Source organism: Oncorhynchus kisutch, linkage group LG6 (genome assembly GCF_002021735.2).
Source record: "Oncorhynchus kisutch isolate 150728-3 linkage group LG6, Okis_V2, whole genome shotgun sequence".
NCBI classification, from domain to species: domain Eukaryota; kingdom Metazoa; phylum Chordata; class Actinopteri; order Salmoniformes; family Salmonidae; genus Oncorhynchus; species Oncorhynchus kisutch.
Genome location: NC_034179.2, coordinates 15,329,139 through 15,346,640, shown reverse-complemented (window position 1 = coordinate 15,346,640; position 17,502 = coordinate 15,329,139). Strand labels below are relative to the sequence as shown.

Below are 17,502 nucleotides of genomic sequence, written 5' to 3'. Positions count from 1 at the left end.
AAACAAAGGAGGTGATCGTGGACTTCAGGAAACAGCAGAGGGAGCACTCCCCTATCCACATCAACAGGACAGCAGAGGAGAAGTTTTAATTTCCTCTATGTAAATATCACAGACAAACTGAAATGGTCCACCTTCACAGACAAGCTGGTGAAGAAGGCTCAACAGCGCCTCTTCAACCTCAGGAGGCTGAAGAAACTTCTACAGATGCACACTTGAGAGGAACCTGTCGGGCTGCATCACCGCCTGGTATGGCAACTGCACCACCCAAGACCTCAAGGCTCTCCAAAGGGTGGTGCTGTCTGCACAACACATCACCAGGGGCAAACTACCTGCCCATCAGGACACCTACAGCACTTGAAGGCCAAAAAGATCATCAAGGACAACAACACCAGAGCCACTGCCTGTTCACCCTGCTACCATCCAGAAGACGAAGTCAGTACAGGTGCATCAAAGCTGGGACCGAGAGACTGAAAAACACCTTCTATCTCAAGGCCATCAGACTGTCAAACAGCCAACACAAACAGAGAGGCTGCTGCCTACACAGACTGAAATTATTCCCTGTCCAAGGTCAGTTAGGATTACCACTTTATTTTAAGAATGTGAAATGTCAGAATAATAGTAGAGAGAATGATTTATTTAAGCTTTTATTTCTTTAATCACATTCCCAGTGGGTCAGAAGTTTACATACATTCAATCAGTATTTGTAGCATTACCTTTAAATTGTTTTACTTGGATCAAACGTTTTGGGTAGCCTTCCACAATAAGTTAGGTGAATTTTGGCCCATTCCTCTTGACAGAGCTGGTGTAACTGGGTCAGGTTTGAAGGCCTCCTTGCTCGCACACACTTTCAATTCTGCCCACACATTTTCTATAGGATTGAGGTCAGGGCTTAGTGATGGCCACTCCAATACCTTGACTTTGTTGCCCTTAAGCCATTTTGCCACAACTTTGGAAGTATGCTTGGGGTCATTATCCATGTGGAAGACCCATGTGTGACCAAGCTTTAACTTTGACTAATGTCTTGAGATGTTTCTTAAATATATCCACATAATTTCCCTCCTCATGATGCCATCTATTTTGTGAAGTGCACCAGTCCCTCCTGCAGCAAAGCACCCCCACAAGATGATGCTGCCACCCCCGTGCTTCACGGTTGGGATGGTGTTCTTCGGCTTGCAAGCGTCCCCCCTTTTTTCCTCCAAACATAACGATGGTCATTATGGCCAAACAGTTCTAGTTTTGTTTCATCAGACCAGAGGACACTACTCCAAAAAGTTCGTCTTTGTCCCCATGTGCATTTGCAAACCATAGTCTGGCTTTTTTATGGTGGTTTTTGGAGCAGTGGCTTCTTCCTTGCTGAGTGGCCTTTCAGGTTATGTCGATATAGGACTTGTTTTACTGTGGATATAGATATGTTTGTACCTGTTTCCTCCAGCATCTTCACAAGGTCCTTTGCTGTTGTTCTGGGATTGATTTGCACTTTTCGCACCAAAGACCAATTTTTTTTTAACCATAATTCATCTTTCTTTCTTTCATAGTGTAGTTTCTTGTTTTATTCAGTTTAGTCACATGGTCTCTCAATTTGCTGTATGTTTGCCAATCGGTTATGCTGCCAGACTATTTGCCATACCTTTTGTCTCATACCTCTAAAGCATAACATTTTTCAATTCCTCATTAATCCAAGGAGATTTAACCGTTTTTACAGTCATTTTCTTAATGAGTGCATGCTTATTAGTAACTGGAATAAGCAATGTCATAAATGTGTCAAGAGCAGTGTCTGGTTTCTCTTCAATTCACACCACAGAGCAGCAAATATTCTTTACATCATCTAAATAAGAATCACTATAGAACTATACTGTATGACCTCTTATACAGTATATTAGGCCCAGCCTTTGGCACTTTGGTTTTCCTAGACATGGCTAATATATTGTGATCACTACATACGATGATTTGGATACTACTTTAAAGCAATTTCTGCCGCATTAGTAAAGACGTGATCAATACATGTTGATGATTTCATTCTTGTGCTGTTTGTAACTACCCTGGTAGGTTGACTAATAACCTGAACCAGGTTTCATGCACTGGTTACAGTTTGAAGCTTTTTCTTGAGTGGGCAGCTTGATGAAAGCACCCAGAAAATATACCACCCTGTTGATATCACATACCTTATCAAGCATTTCACACATATTATTCAGATACTGACTGTTAGCACTTGGTGGTCTATAGCAGTTTCCCACAAGAATGGGGTTTAGGTGAGGCAGATGAACCTGTAGACATATTTATTTAACTAGGCAAGTCATTTAAGAACAAATTCTTATTTTCAATGATGGCCTAGGAACAGTGGGTTAACTGCCTTGTTCAGGGGCAGAACAACAGATTTGTAACTTGTCAGCTCAGGGATTTGATCTTGCAACCTTTCGGTTTACTAGTCCAACACTCTAACCACTAGGCTACACTGCCGCCACAGTATTTAACACTATTTAACAAGGGTGCCAATAATTCTGGATGTAACTGTAAATCATTCTTGCCTGGACTGCCACGTGTTGCCCTGTCTATTTTAGAGGGGAGATTGGGAAATTGTGGCCGACACGACTTTGGCGAGTCATACCAGATTTCCAGACAAGAGCAGATGCGTGTCTAATGAACGGACTACTCACTCATCAATAGTGTACTGTTTTTCCACTTGCTAGTGAATGAATAAGGAATAGAGACCTGTTTAGAGTGTGGGGCCTTGAGTGACACCAACCGTCTAATAATGGCCATATGAATAACATGGCAGATCATCAGAGGGAATGCACCGGAATTTGGGAGGACTTTCTGATAGGACATTCTAAGCTGGCATCTGGCAGAGCTGCCAGTTCAGGTAAATGTTCACTAGACCAAAATGGCCACCAGTTCTCTCCAAAAGACATGGAGAGACAAATCAGACCATGAAACCGGAGGACAGTGGATCGCTGATTGAACAAATAGATCAATATGTGATTAGCCAGTAGTTCTTTATAGAGTTCATTTCAATGAATGGTCTCCACTTAGTTGAATTTCACTTCAAGAAAAGGAATTAGCCAGCCAAAATGTAATTTCAAAGCATATTTCAATATAATTGTATAACTGTCAGTATCACAAAAATGAAAAAAGAAACCATTTAAATGTAAAATACTGATATTAACATTTAGCAAAGGGATGAATGGAAGTTGTCCGAATTGCTCCTCCACAATCAAAAATGAGACGGAGTAACTCATAATTAGAATCAAACACAGTTTTGTGTATTCAAAGGGATACCTCAGTGTCAGAGACAGTAAATGGTGATAGAGGGTGGGAATAAGAAAGTGAAAAAGAGAAAGATAGATAATTAGAAAGAAGAGGGTGTAATAGGCTATTAAAAAGAAGGGGGATAGTGAAAGAAGGAGTGAGAGAGAGAGAGAAACGGGGTTGAATTAAGTACTCTCATTTTGTTTTATTGGAGGATAGTAATGCTTCACAACCCGGCCTACCATAATGCTTCACAACCCGGCCTACCATAATGCTTCACAACCCGGCCTACCATAATGCTTCACAACCCGGCCTACCATAATGCTTCACAACCCGGCCTACCATAATGCTTCACAACCCGGCCTACCATAATGCTTCACAACCCGGCCTACCATAATGCTTCACAACCCGGCCTACCATAATGCTTCACAACCCGGCCTACCATAATGCTTCACAACCCGGCCTACCATAATGCTTCACAACCCGGCCTACCATAATGCTTCACAACCCGGCCTACCATAATGCTTCACAACCCGGCCTACCATAATGCTTCACAACCCGGCCTACCATAATGCTTCACAACCCGGCCTACCATAATGCTTCACAACCCGGCCTACCATAATGCTTCACAACCCGGCCTACCATAATGCTTCACAACCCGGCCTACCATAATGCTTCACAACCCGGCCTACCATAATGCTCCACAACCCGGCCTACCATAATGCTTCACAACCCGGCCTACCATAATGCTTCACAACCCGGCCTACCATAATGCTTCACAACCCGGCCTACCATAATGCCTCACAACCCGGCCTACCATAATGCTTCAAACCCGGCCTACCATAATGCTTCAGAACCTGGGCTACCATAATGCTTCAAAAACCGGGCTACCATAATGCTTCAGAATCTGGCCTACCATAATGGTTCAAAACCTGGTTTTCCATAATGCATTATTGTACCCCTAGGCAGGTGGTTTAACCAGATCTTGACTGGATCTCAATGGGTCTTTCATGTTTCTCCACATTGGATTACATGGACATGGTCACATATCTGATCACAGCATGTGTAGATAGAATGTGTAGAATGGTGGGGTCTGAAAAGCATTCTAATTCCAGACTGACTAGAGGGGTGAACCCATAGAATTACATAATAGGATCTCTGTGGATGACCATCTAACTCTGCGGACAGTCTGAGGACAAACAATATAACTTGCAAGGATCAGACAACGTGCCATTTTGATATGTTCTTATACAATGACTTTACTGACTATACATTGTATACAATCATATTACCACCTGTATCACCTGTTCTCATGTTGCTGCTTTCTGACTACAATCGATAAACAGGAATATTTAATTCACTATTTCAATCAACAATCAACAAGCCTGGTGAGAAGATACAATACCAGCAGGACTGAACAGATCTTAATTTGAACTAGTTTGCTACAGCAGGAAAATAATCATGCAGCAACAGCAAATGTGAATTACTATGTGGATTATAATGAATTAACATTTTTGTAGTGGTTGATACATTTTTCGATAGAGCATATCAAGTCTGAAATTTCAAAGTGGAAATTACTATCTTTAGAAGCTTAAAAGAGTGATCAAGTTAAGATTCTACATCTGTATGAAAGCTTTGATAGTTACCACTGTTCATTTTGTCAGTAAATTGAATCAGTAATGTGAATATCCTCTGAGAAACACTAGCTAGAGGATGCTAAGTGTTAACATGTGCAGGCAGATTTGTAAATTAGATGGTTTCATTCATTTATTCATAGATTTCTTCATAGAACAGCTGGGATTATGTCGTCTCGTGCCCTGCCATGTTAAAAAAAAGCAATTTGAGAGTCACTGTATTCTCGTCTTCGTAGGATAAATTATGCAGCATCACCGTTTCAACCCTGTGGGATGCCATGTTGTTAGATCCTCTTCCATTCACAGAAAGGACAGAGAGTGAGCTTGAAATCAGTCAAAGGTCAAATAGAAGAGAGGTTATTGAGAGGCATCTTTGCAGTGTCTTGTAAACAATCGATTACAGTTCTGTACTCCATCACTAGAAATGTTCACCCACAGAGCAAAGCTGGTTGCAATTACATCATTACAGCCAGAAATCTGGTTCCAATTATGGAGATTTCTGATTGTAATGTAATTTAATCCTATACACTCGTACCTGTACACAGGTTGAAAATATCTCATTTGGTCAGTGATAAATGGCTAAATTGGTATGCAGTGGCTGTACAGTAACATGCTAAACATGACCTCTGAGCTCTGGCTCTGTACTTCACAACTCTGTATGGGTTTTGACTGACAGCCGTTCTGAACTTGAGCTCCTTGCATGACAAGAAGTTTCCCAAATCCCTCCTGCTAATTGGGCAATTTTTGCAAATTTGATGTTGTCTGAGTGAGGTAAAAGCTGTAAATTAAGAGAGAATGTTGCTGAGGCACACACACCTGAATGCACTCATTACTTAATTATATATGAAACCAAAATGATCTGTTTCTCTGAATTGCCTTGTGAAAGCCTAACACTGTAATATCATATTTTATATCTTAGCTAGTAATGTTGGCAACAGAACAAGCTTTCAAATGATGCTCACCTCACCCAGATTGCCTTTTATGTGGGACAATTTTTTGGATTGCGTAAACAACAACAGTAATTGTGTGATGCAGGGCTGTGTTCCAACCAAAACAACTACAATTGTGTTTGCTCTAGTTTCTCAACGGCACAGCTAGAAGAGCTAAAAGAAAAAAACACCTTATACAGTAGTTGAATCTTTCTTTGAGTCATAAAAGTGCATTGAAATTACTTAGGAACTGTGCACACTTTGGAGAAGTGTGTGGCCACTTGGAGATACCCGTTAGTCCTTTGACTCAAACTTGTTTTGTCATATGTTGCACGTACGCTACATGTTCTAGGAATATTCTTATCATGTTACCGAATGTATCCGGAGTATTTTAAGATTTCATTATCAACCAATGCGGCAAAAAGTACAGTAAATGTAAAACACACTAAATCAACAGTGTAATGTATGGATTCAGTCTTGTGTCAGGTGAACTGTTGTGTCCTCATATTTGGCCTAGTAATTTCCCCATAATCTCCAAACTGTTCCCTTTTTAATTGCTACCATGGTTATGCATATGCTTTATACATATTTCTTCTGTAAGAAACACATTTGAATTTAGCCCAATCCATATAGGCCAAATCCCACATGTGTAACGAGTTTTAAGCAATCTTCTACCTCTGGTGCAGACATGAACTGATATCTAAAACAAGTAACCTGACTGACACTGCTTCATCATGATCAAACACAGGGAAATATACCAAACAGATGATACCATAGAGTTTTAGACACCTATCGATCCACCCAGATCAATTCAGATGGGAATAGTGAAAAACCTGTGTGCTTACTGCTACAGCCATCAAAGACAGCACGGAAGCAGCATCCAACAAGCTTAGTTTGCTTTGGTCTCACAGTCCAAAAAAAAATCATTCACACAGACCCTCTTATGTGGCTGCTAAAAATCCCTGCTTTTCCCAAATGATTTTCTGCTTTCAAACTAGAAACAAAATAAATAAACCCTCCCCGTTTTACAACATTCAAACAAAGAACCACCGTGATAGCATTTCCCCCTGTTAGCAAGGCAAGCAAACCCTATATCAGCATCCAGCATACCATCCAATCCCCTCTTGATTTTCTTTGTTTGGATGAATCGCCATTCAGATGGTAATGGTGGGCGACCTTGCATTGGAGCTTGTGATGTAGTACTCCAATATCTACCTACAGTAGGTGACCAGCTGGGTACGCTACTCTGAAGGGATGTGGTAACAACAGCATCTCTCTCTCTCTCAAAGTAAATCATCTGGATCCTGCGCTACTGCTTCTGAATCCTGCCTATGATGTTCTTTATGCACAGTCCTGTGGGGAACCCAACCCTATTCTCCCTCTCCGCAATAATCAGCTGAGCCTCAACACCACAGTGTACGGCTGGAACACAGCCTCCCAATAACAGTGGGGGATAGTACAATCAATACAGTGTCCATATCAGACTCTCAAGCCAAACAATGCCTTATTATTTTTCCCATCCTTTACTCCAACTTGAAATGGGGAATGGATGAGGTCAATGTGTGTGAAGCATTGCAAAAAGCCATTGGGACTACACAACCTGTTTCCTCAGAACTACCGCAGCAGAATGGTACACTCTTAGCACCTTTTTTTCTATCTAGAACCTAAAATGGTTCTTCCATGAAGAACAATTTTCCACAGAGGGCTCTACTTGGAACCCACAAGGTTTCTACCTGAAATCAAAAAGGGTTCTCCTATGGGGACAGCTGAAGAACCCTTTTGGAACCATTTCTTTTTCAATAGTGTATGTATCAAAGGTCCAGTACTCACCATCTCTCCTGTTGACTTTAGCAAAGCCGGGCCCATGGCTGTTGGATAACTGAGAGGAGCTTCTGAAGGAAGACTGGGGCAGGTTGGACACTAGTGGGCCATCACAGCTGTCTATCAAGCAAACATGAAACACAAAGCAAAGGATTAGTCTTTGAGCTCTGGACTAGTAGTAACTCAGCATAGTACCCCCAAAAACATTATCAAGGAGGAATAATGCTTAAAGTGAGTTGACACAATATTGTAAGCCACGATAGAAACACCATCGACACCATTGTGGTGACATCACAGGATGTCATCACCATTCTAATGACATCACTGTAAAATAACTACATAATGCTTATTAAAATAGCTACACTGTTATGTTCCAACACCACTAATGTGTGCTCTGACTTTATTGGAAGAGATCAAAACACCAAGACCAAAACAATATCACAAAACATGTTACAGAGTGACTTGAACTCAACTGTAATATGTTGTAAAACCAAAGTATTGATAAACCTAATTAGGAAAATATTTCAACCATACGAGATCAACTCAAAATAGTCAAACACTGCAAAAGTAGGGTGTTCTTGGGCTTCTTCAATGTGACATGGTGTCAATAATTACCACAAAGGACCATGCCATACTATTCAAATAGGAGCTGCACTTTGCAGTACTTTCACTAGATGAGAAGAGAAGATAATCATTGACCACCTCTAACATGGCCCCCATGTGATCAAGCATTTTTGCCCTGATGATGTCAGATTGGGTATTGTATTGCAGTTATATATGTTAGAACCACCTCAGTAATAAAACAAGCTGGTGACTCATGTTGTTTAGATCCAGAGCCTCTCTGAGACCTGTTCATGCTCCACACACTTTTATGATTATGACTGTTGTGACTGGAGGTTTAGATTGCAATAAAACCCACACACACACATTGGCATGCACGTACGCATATGACCAAATGCTCACACACATGCTGGGGGTGCGGGATTACATGCACAAGCAAACAAATGCACACACACACAGATAAAATTGGCTTATCTCTTATGACATTAAAAACAGAACATTAAGAAACAAATATTACAGAACCGTGCTAGGGGCAAATAAGCTTTAATGCTTGTTTTAGGCATGTTTTAAATTGGTCATACCATGGATCATTTAGCTATTTTATTTAGAATTGTAGGACACCTGTAGGTATCCCCAAAAATAATGAAAACATTATTTGATAACATACTGAATTTTGGCCTTTACTACTATAGCCCATAGAAATGCATTGAATAACACATTCATGAATGGCAAATCAGACAGTCAAAAAAGAAATCATGAGGAATAAGGTTTTAAAGCGTCTGTCCTATATCTAGAAGAGATCACAGGGAATAAGGTTTTAAAGCGTCTGTCCTATATCTAGAAGAGATCACAGGGAATAAGGTTTTGAAGTGTCTGCCCTATATTTAGGAGAAATCACAAGGAATACGGTTTTGAAGCGTCTGTCCCATATCTAGGAGAAATCACAAGGAATTCGGTTTTGAAACGCCTGTCCTATATCTAGGAGAAAGCACACGGAATAAGGTTTTAAAGCGTCTGTCCTATATCTAGGAGAAATCACAATGAATACAGTTTTGAAGTGTCTGTCCTATATCTAGGAGATATAAGAAAGCTCAGAAAGAGTTTGTTGGCACAAAATGACCTCAATACCTCCAGCACGCACCCCTGAGCCCCATGCAAAAAGAGATATCTAAACTGACTAACTTTGATGGGGATTTTTGTATTATTAATCATACAGCTTGCAAACCTCTCATTAGTAGTTCGCACACACTCTCATCGTGACCAACCTGCAATCACTATCTCTCAATGAGTGTACATGAGGTTGTTTGTTGAGTATTCAGTGTGAAAAGCATTTCAATTATAGTGTTTGAGGGTGAGAAGTGCACTCCAAAAAGAGAGCAGAGGAGTAAAAGCTGAGTTGATCATCACTAATGAGATGAGACTCGTTGAAAACTACTTGACAGAAAGAACAGAGTTTGAAAAAACTATTTAAAAAATGGTGTTCAGAGTTAGGCATTTCACTGCCTTTAGCCACATCTCTGACTGACACTGTGTTCAGTCATGCACAGACATCATGGTGCGTTGGAGGAAACTGGAGGTTAATGCTGAATAGCTGTGCGGCACACATCCACTGAACCTCGACAATAAACTCACCTTTCCTCGTGTTAGAGCCACCTTTGCAAAACAGGCTTACAGGTACCATAGCTCATTTCTCTATCTCTAAACCAGGGGTGTCAAACGTATTCCAAGGAGGTCATAGTGTCTGCAGGTTTTTTGATTTTCCTTTCAATTAAGACCTAGACATCCAGGTGTTTGGAGTTCCGTACGAATTAGTGACCTTAATTCATCAGTCAAGTACATGAGCCCCGCAGACACTCAGCCCTCCATGGAATGAGTTTAACACCTGCGCTCTAAACCATAGAAATCCCACAAAAAAAAAAACAATACTTACATCCCAAGGTAATGCTTTATTTATTTTTTTAGAGACATAATATATGTACTAAAAGCTAGATTCTCTACTTAACATGTTGCTACATAATAGTACTTTTTAAAAATATTTGTATTGAATTATAAAACATACAATACACCTGCAGTGTATTCTCCTTCGCTCAACATTTACATGACATTTTTGACATTTAGCAGATGTTCCCATCCAGAATGACCCACAGGAGCAACCCGGGTCAAGCGCCCCGCTCAAGGGCACATCGACAAATCAAATAAATACAAAATTGTCAAATGGCAAAATACATCCGGTGTAGACTTTATTGTGAAATGCTTTGTTTTACAATGCAGTGTTGAAAAATACAAACAAAATCGCAACACAAGTGGAATCAAAGTAAATACACAAGAATAGATCTATATACAGGGAGTACCACAGCAATGTGCAGAGGTACCAGATATTTGAGGTAGATATGTACATGGAGGCAGGGTAAAGTGAGGCATCAGGATAACCTCCCACTCATCTCCAGTTACACATTCCAACCCTCACCTATCTCTGCTGACCACCCCTTTTGGATTTCATATATATTCCATATATCTTTGAACTATGCTGTGATGTTTAACATATCATTTAAATCTATCTTATCAAATTTAATCCACCGATTGTGAGTTGAAGATAAATACTTTTGCTAAGAGTAATAATATATTAGCGATTGACTTACCAGATCTCTCCAGATCTCCCAACAACACTATTTCTAGTCAATTTTAGATTAATGGTATGCTTTTTCAGCCACTCCTGAACCTGAGACCAGAAGCTACCCGAGGGCAATACCAATAGTACTATCTTAGAAAATGATGATATATTGTGTATGTCCCGAATGGCCCATAGGGCTTTGGTCAAAATTAGTGCACTAAATAGGGAATAGAGTTGGGATGAAATCATTAACTCATTCCAAAGTATTCTTCTCAAGGAGGGTCAGTGGCCTCAGAACCCATCAGAAGTGTTTAATCAGTATTGATAAAAGACAGATCCTTGGCAGGAGCTACAGGCAATAGAGTGAGACAGGCCACCCTCTCCTCTCCTCTCCTCTCCTCTCCTCTCCTCTCCTCTCCTCTCCTCTCCTCTCCTCTCCTCTCCTCTCCTCTCCTCTCCTCTCCTCTCCTCTCCTCTCCTCTCCTCTCCTCTCCTCTCCTCTCCTCTCCTCTCCTCTCCTCTCCTCTCCTACTCTGCTTCCCTCCCCTCCCCTCCCTTCCCTTCCCCTCCCCTCTACTGTGTCCCATTTCACATTTTGCTGAAATAAGTCCAGATGATGGAAGTGGAGAATGAATGCATCACCTTCACAAACAACAACTAGAAATAGAGTATGGATAAGGTGCTGGACTGAACTCCAAGACTGAGTTCAATACAATTCACTATATGTCTTTTGGATGTATTAAAAAATTCAGACCATGCTGCATTCAGCAGAAATAATAGTCTAACGAGGCCAATAACATGCTTGTTTGTGAACTGGAACTATGGCATGGAACACTAACAGTCATCCTCAATCCAAACTAAACACCAGTGTTCTGTTCTTGTGTTCCATTCTACACAACTTGGTTCCACAGCATATTGACCCATGGGGCCTATAGTCTTTCAGCTCTCCAGACAGATTGAAGAGCAGAACTGTAGCAGCACACCCAACCTAATGTGCTAACTCCATGTAGTGACATTGTAGGGGTGCTTCAGTCCCTGTTTTAATTAGCTTGTTCCTCTGGCAGGGAATTAATTGGCCAGATTGAGAGAGAGGGAGAGACAGATTGGGCTTGTGGCCAGCTAGCACAATGTAGTTGACTATGGGTGCTTCCTAAATGGCATTCTATTACCTATATAGTGCCCCATAGGCTCTGGTCAAAAGTAGCGCACTATATAGGGAATAGGATGCCATTTGGGACACATCCTATAACATTTACACCAACTGCCACAGGAAGTAGAGCAGCTAGAAGCTTCTGTAGAGTTAAACACGTGCAGCACCAACCTCCACAGGGAAAGACGTGTCCCAAATAATAAACTAACGTACTAGAGCTTGTTTTCCGTGTTTCATATTGGCCCCAAAAGATAATGTGCCCATCTACTGGTGGATCTACAATAATACAAAATGCCAGAAGTTAATTCCTAATAAAATACGGCTGAATATGAACCAAACTCGATGGAGAAACTTTGTGAAAGACCAAAGTGAATCAAGAATATGAACAAATAACTTTGGTCCAGTGTCACGACTTCTGCCGAAGTCGAAGCCTCTCCTTGTTCGGGCAGTGCTCGGCGGTCGACGTCACTGGTCTTCTAGCCATCATTGATCCATTTTTCATTTTCCATTGGTTTTGTCTTCCTACACACCTGGGTTCAATCCCATTCATTACCTGTTGTGTATTTAACCCTCTGTTTCCCCTCATGTCTTTGTCAGAGATTGATTGTATTTCAGTGTTGTATATAGTTTTGTATTTAGTGCGCGTCGGGTCCTCGTACACTTATTTGTTACATTTAGTGTTTGGAGTATATTTCGTTCATTGTTATTAAATAACTCCATTACACTCAGTTTGATTCTGCTGCGCCTGACTTCCCTGCCACCTATACACAACTCTGACATCCAGTCTAGGTCTGACCTAAGTGAATCAAGAATATGGATAGATAACTTGGGCTCATCTAGGGCTATTGAAGACAAATTGTGTGTATCTTTTGAAGAAGAAAGAACTGAATGACTTGTATCTTCCTTCGCAGCATGTGAGACCAGGATGTGAGTGAGCATTATGTAATGTACTACAGGGCCTGCAAACTGCCTTGTAGCTTGATCTGATCTGTGATTGACTGCTATTACCCAAAAGAAAGTCCTGGCTCGCCAGAGCAACACTATCCAATCATTGAGTTATTGTGATGGTATGATAGGTGAAGCCCTCATAGGGCATCATGCTGTTTCTGTCTGTGGCTACGGAACCCTGACCTGTTTCACTCTCTCGGCCTGCGGCTACGGAACCCTGACATCTCTCTGTCGCTGTCTCCCTGTTTCTGTCTGTCTGTCTCAAACTCTGAATGCTCGACTATGAAAAGCCAACTGACATTTACTCCTGAGGTGTTGAACCCTCTATAACCACTGTGGTTAATTATTTGACCCTGCTGGTCATCTATGAATGTTTGAACGTCTTGAACGATCTGGCTTTCATGCTCATTTACTCTTGCATTGCTTGCTCTTTGGGGTTTTAGACTGTGTGACAATTGCTGTGTGACAATTGCTGATGTACAGTACCAATCAATTTTTTTAAATATATTTTTTTACTTTTTTCAACATTGTATAATAATAGTGAAGACATCAACTATGAAATAACACATGGGAATCATGTAGTAACCAAAAAAGTGTTAAACAAATCAAAATATATGTTTTCTTCAAAGTAGCCACCCTTTGCATTTGATGACAGCTTTGAACACTCTTGGCATTCTCTCAACCAGCTTCGCCTGGAATGCTTTTCCAACAGACTTGAAGGACTTCCCACATGTGCTGAGCACTTGTTGGCTGCTTTGCCTTCACTCTGCGGTCCAACTCATCCCAAACCATCTCAATTGGGTTGAGGTCAGGTGATTGTGGAGGCCAGGTCATTTGATGCAGCACTCCATCACTCTCCTTCTTGGTCAAATAGTCCTCACACAGCCTGGAGCTGTGTTGGGTCATTGTCCTGTTGAAAAACAAATGACAGTCCACTAAGGGCAAACCAGATGGGCAAACTGCAGAATGCTGTGGTAGCCATGCTGGTTAAGTGTGCCTTGAATTCTAAATAAATTACCGACAGTGTCACCAGCAAAGCAGCCCCACACCACAAATGCAGAGATCATCCTTTCACCTACTCTGCGTCTCACAAAGAAACAGTGGTTGGAACCAAATATCTCAAATTTGGACCAATCAGAACAAAGGACAGATTTCCACCGGTCTAATGACCGTTGCTCGTGTTCCTTGGCCCAAGCAAGTCTCTTCTTCTTATTGGTGTCCTTTAGTAACAATTTGACCACGAAGGTCTAATTCACACAGTCTCCTCCGAACAGTTGATGTTGAGTTGTGTCTGTTACTTGAACTCTGTGAAGCATGGACAAAAGGAACACCTACATACGTGAGAGTACTATTCATTGATTACAGATCAGTGTTTAACACCATAGTGCCCTCAAAGCTCATCACTAAGCTAAGAACCCTGAGACTAAACATCCCCCTCTGCAGCTGGATCCTGGACTTCCTGATAGGCCATCCACCGGTGGTAAGGGTAGGTAACAACACATCTGCCACGCTGATCCTCAACATGGGGGCCCCTCAGGGGTGCGTAATCAGTCCCCTCCTGTACTCCCTGTTCACTCATGACTGCATGGCCAGGCACGACTCCAACACCATCATTAAGTTTGCTGACGACACAACAGCCTGATCACAGACAACAATGAGTGTGGTGCCAAGATAACAACCTCTCCCTCAAAGTGATCAAGACAAACGAGATAATTGTGGACTACAGGAAAAGGAGGACCGAGCATGCCCCAATTCTTAATGACAGAGCTGTAGTGGAGAAGGTTGAGAGCTACAAGTTCCTTGGTGTCTACATCAACACCAAACTATCATGGTCCAAACACACCAAGTCAGTCATGAAGAGGGCATGACAAAGTCTATCAGGACTTTGTCATTGTCAGTCTCGGGAGACTGAAAAGATTTGGCATGGGTCCTCAGATCCTCAAACAGTTTGACAACTGCACCATTGAGCGCATCCTGACTGGTTGCATCACTGCCTGGTATGGTAACTGCTCGGCCTCTGACTGCAAGGCATTACAGAGGGTAATGCGTACGGCCCAATACATCACTGGGATCAAGCCTCCTGCCATCCAGGACCCCTATACCAGGCGGTGTCAGAGGAAGGCCCAAAAATAGTCGTAGACTGTTCTCCCTGCTAATGCACCGCAGCAGTACTTGAGCTCCAAGTCTATGTCCAAAAGGCTTCTTAACAGCTTCTAAGCCCAAGCCATAAGACTCCTGAACAGCAAATCAAATGGCTACCCAGACTATTTGCATTGACTCTGTACCGGTACCCCCTGTATATAGCCTCCACATTGACTCTGTACCGGTACCCCCTGTATATAGCCTCCACATTGACTCTGTACCGGTACCCCCTGTATATAACCTCGCTACTGTTATTTTACTGCTGCTCTGTAACTACTTGATTTAGGGGGGGGGGGGGGGGTTCAGGTTTTTCTCTTTTCTTTTTTTTAAAACTTATTTGGAATGCAATTTCTGAGGCTGGTAACTCTAATGAACAGCAGAGGTAACTCTGAGTCTTCCTTTCCTCTGGCAGTTCTCATGAGAGATAGTCACCTATTTTTCTTAAAACTGTATTGTTGTTTAAGGGCTTGTAAGTAAGCATTCCTGAACAGCGAATCAAATGGCTACCCAGACTATTTTCACTGTAAGGTCTACACACCTGTTGTATTCGGCACATGTGACAAATCAAATTTGATTTGATTTAATTTCGCTACTGCACTCGAAGAAACTTTCAAACTTATGGAAATTTTCCAGATGACGGACTATCGTTTATCTTTGCTTATTTGAGCTGTTCTTGCCATAATATAGACTTGGTATTTTACTAAATAGGGCAATCTTCTGTATACCACACCTACCTTGTCACAACACAACTGATTGTCTCAAACACATTAACAAGGATAGAAATTCCACAAAATAACTTTTAACAAGGTACACCTGTTCATTGAAATGCATTCCAGGGGACTACTTCATGAAGCTGGTTGAGAGAATGCAAAGAATGTGCAGAGCTGTCATCATGGCAAAGGGTGGCTACTTTGAAGAAAACATATATTTTGATTTGTTTAACACTTTTTAGGTTACTACATGATTCCATACGTGTTATTTCATAGTTTTGATGTCTTCACCATTATTCTACAATGTCGAAAATAGTCCAAATAAAGAAAAACCTTGGAATGAGTAGCGTTGTCCAAACTTTTGACTGCTACTGTAAAAAGGGCTTTAAAAATACATTTGATTGATTGATCGATCATTCCCCACTTCTCCAATCTATAGTGGAACATGCTGTGTTGAATAGGAACTATGTTATGCAGCAGTCACAGGCGGGTATTGAATGAACATGTGCTCACAGCCCAAGGTTATTATATAAAACTAAAACTGAAATAAAACTAAATGTGGTTTTCAAACTTTTTTTCTAATGGGGTTTTCAAGCTTCTGAATCTGGTGGGTCACATTGAGGTTGACTTTAATTTAACGGTACACTCGGCGAGATGACGTTGTCATGAGCAGCACTGCTGATCTAGTTAAACAATGCAGCAAGACAATAGCTGATTACGCCAGTAAGAAAAACAATGTATCAATTGGATAACTAACGCTCAGCTAGCCAGACAAACTATCCCCATCTCTAAAATTACCTGACAACAATCAACCCTCTCTTTTGTGCTTTACATTAAAACCATAGCACCCTGGGTTGACTGCAGCCAAGATAAATGCAATCAGTGATGACAATGATCAAAGGGAGGACGCTGTGGCAATGTAGCCGTTAAAGACTCTTTATCCTGAATCTGTCAGTCTGCCAGTCTTAACTTCTCTTTACAATAACACACAGACACAGAGTTGAGACAAGCTGACGGCAAAGCTGCAAGGCTGTCACTCCCGTGACTGGGTTCAAACACGTTTATTACTAGAGCAAAGGCACCACTAGGAACAGTCACTGACTCCAACACTTTCACATGCGACCATGCTAATGCAGATTTCATCTAGAATCCTTCAGGCCACTTCACTTATGCTAATAGCTCCCAAGACTGTTGTGAACACAAGCAAGTAATTAATGGGTAATCTAATGCTGCTTGAAAAACATAAACTAAGATGATCTATAACCCAGAAACGAGACTAAGGATTTGTCCCAAATGACACCCTGTTCCCTATAGTGCACTAGGCCCGGGTCAAACGCAGTGCACTATAAACAGAATACGGTGCCATTAGGGACAGACCCTAAGATGTTTTCAACCATTGCTGCAGCCAGCTGGGTCCTCTCCTCCTCTCTCCTCCCCTCTCCTCTCCTATTCACTACTCACCTCTCCTCTCCTATTCTCTACTCCCCTTTCGCCTCCTATTCAGTCCCCTCCTCACCTATTCTGTCCTCTCCTCACCTATTCTGTCCTCTCCTCACCTATTCTGACCTTTCCTCCCCTATTATGTCCTCTCCTGTCCTCTCCTGTCCTCTCCTCTCCTCCTCTGTGACGGGCCTGGACATGAAGAAAACTGAAAGATAAACCTGTAAAATGGACGTGTTCTATGCATTCACTTCTCCAACTACAGCTCTAAGGCCTAAATTTTACATAGGCCTGGAGCGTCCACGGGACT

The 17,502-nt window shown here is 41.6% G+C and overlaps 1 protein-coding gene across 2 annotated transcripts in view; it reads right to left on the bottom strand.

Annotated features, from left to right (window-relative positions):
- Window positions 1-17,502, bottom strand: part of cntnap3 (contactin associated protein family member 3) — a 216,530-nt gene that overhangs the window by 178,098 nt on the left and 20,930 nt on the right. For both annotated transcript variants that reach the window (XM_020484881.2, XM_031826267.1), the window contains exon 2: window positions 7,640-7,750. In XM_020484881.2, coding sequence (XP_020340470.1) covers window positions 7,640-7,750 — 111 coding nt within the window. The remainder of the gene's footprint in view (window positions 1-7,639; window positions 7,751-17,502) is intronic.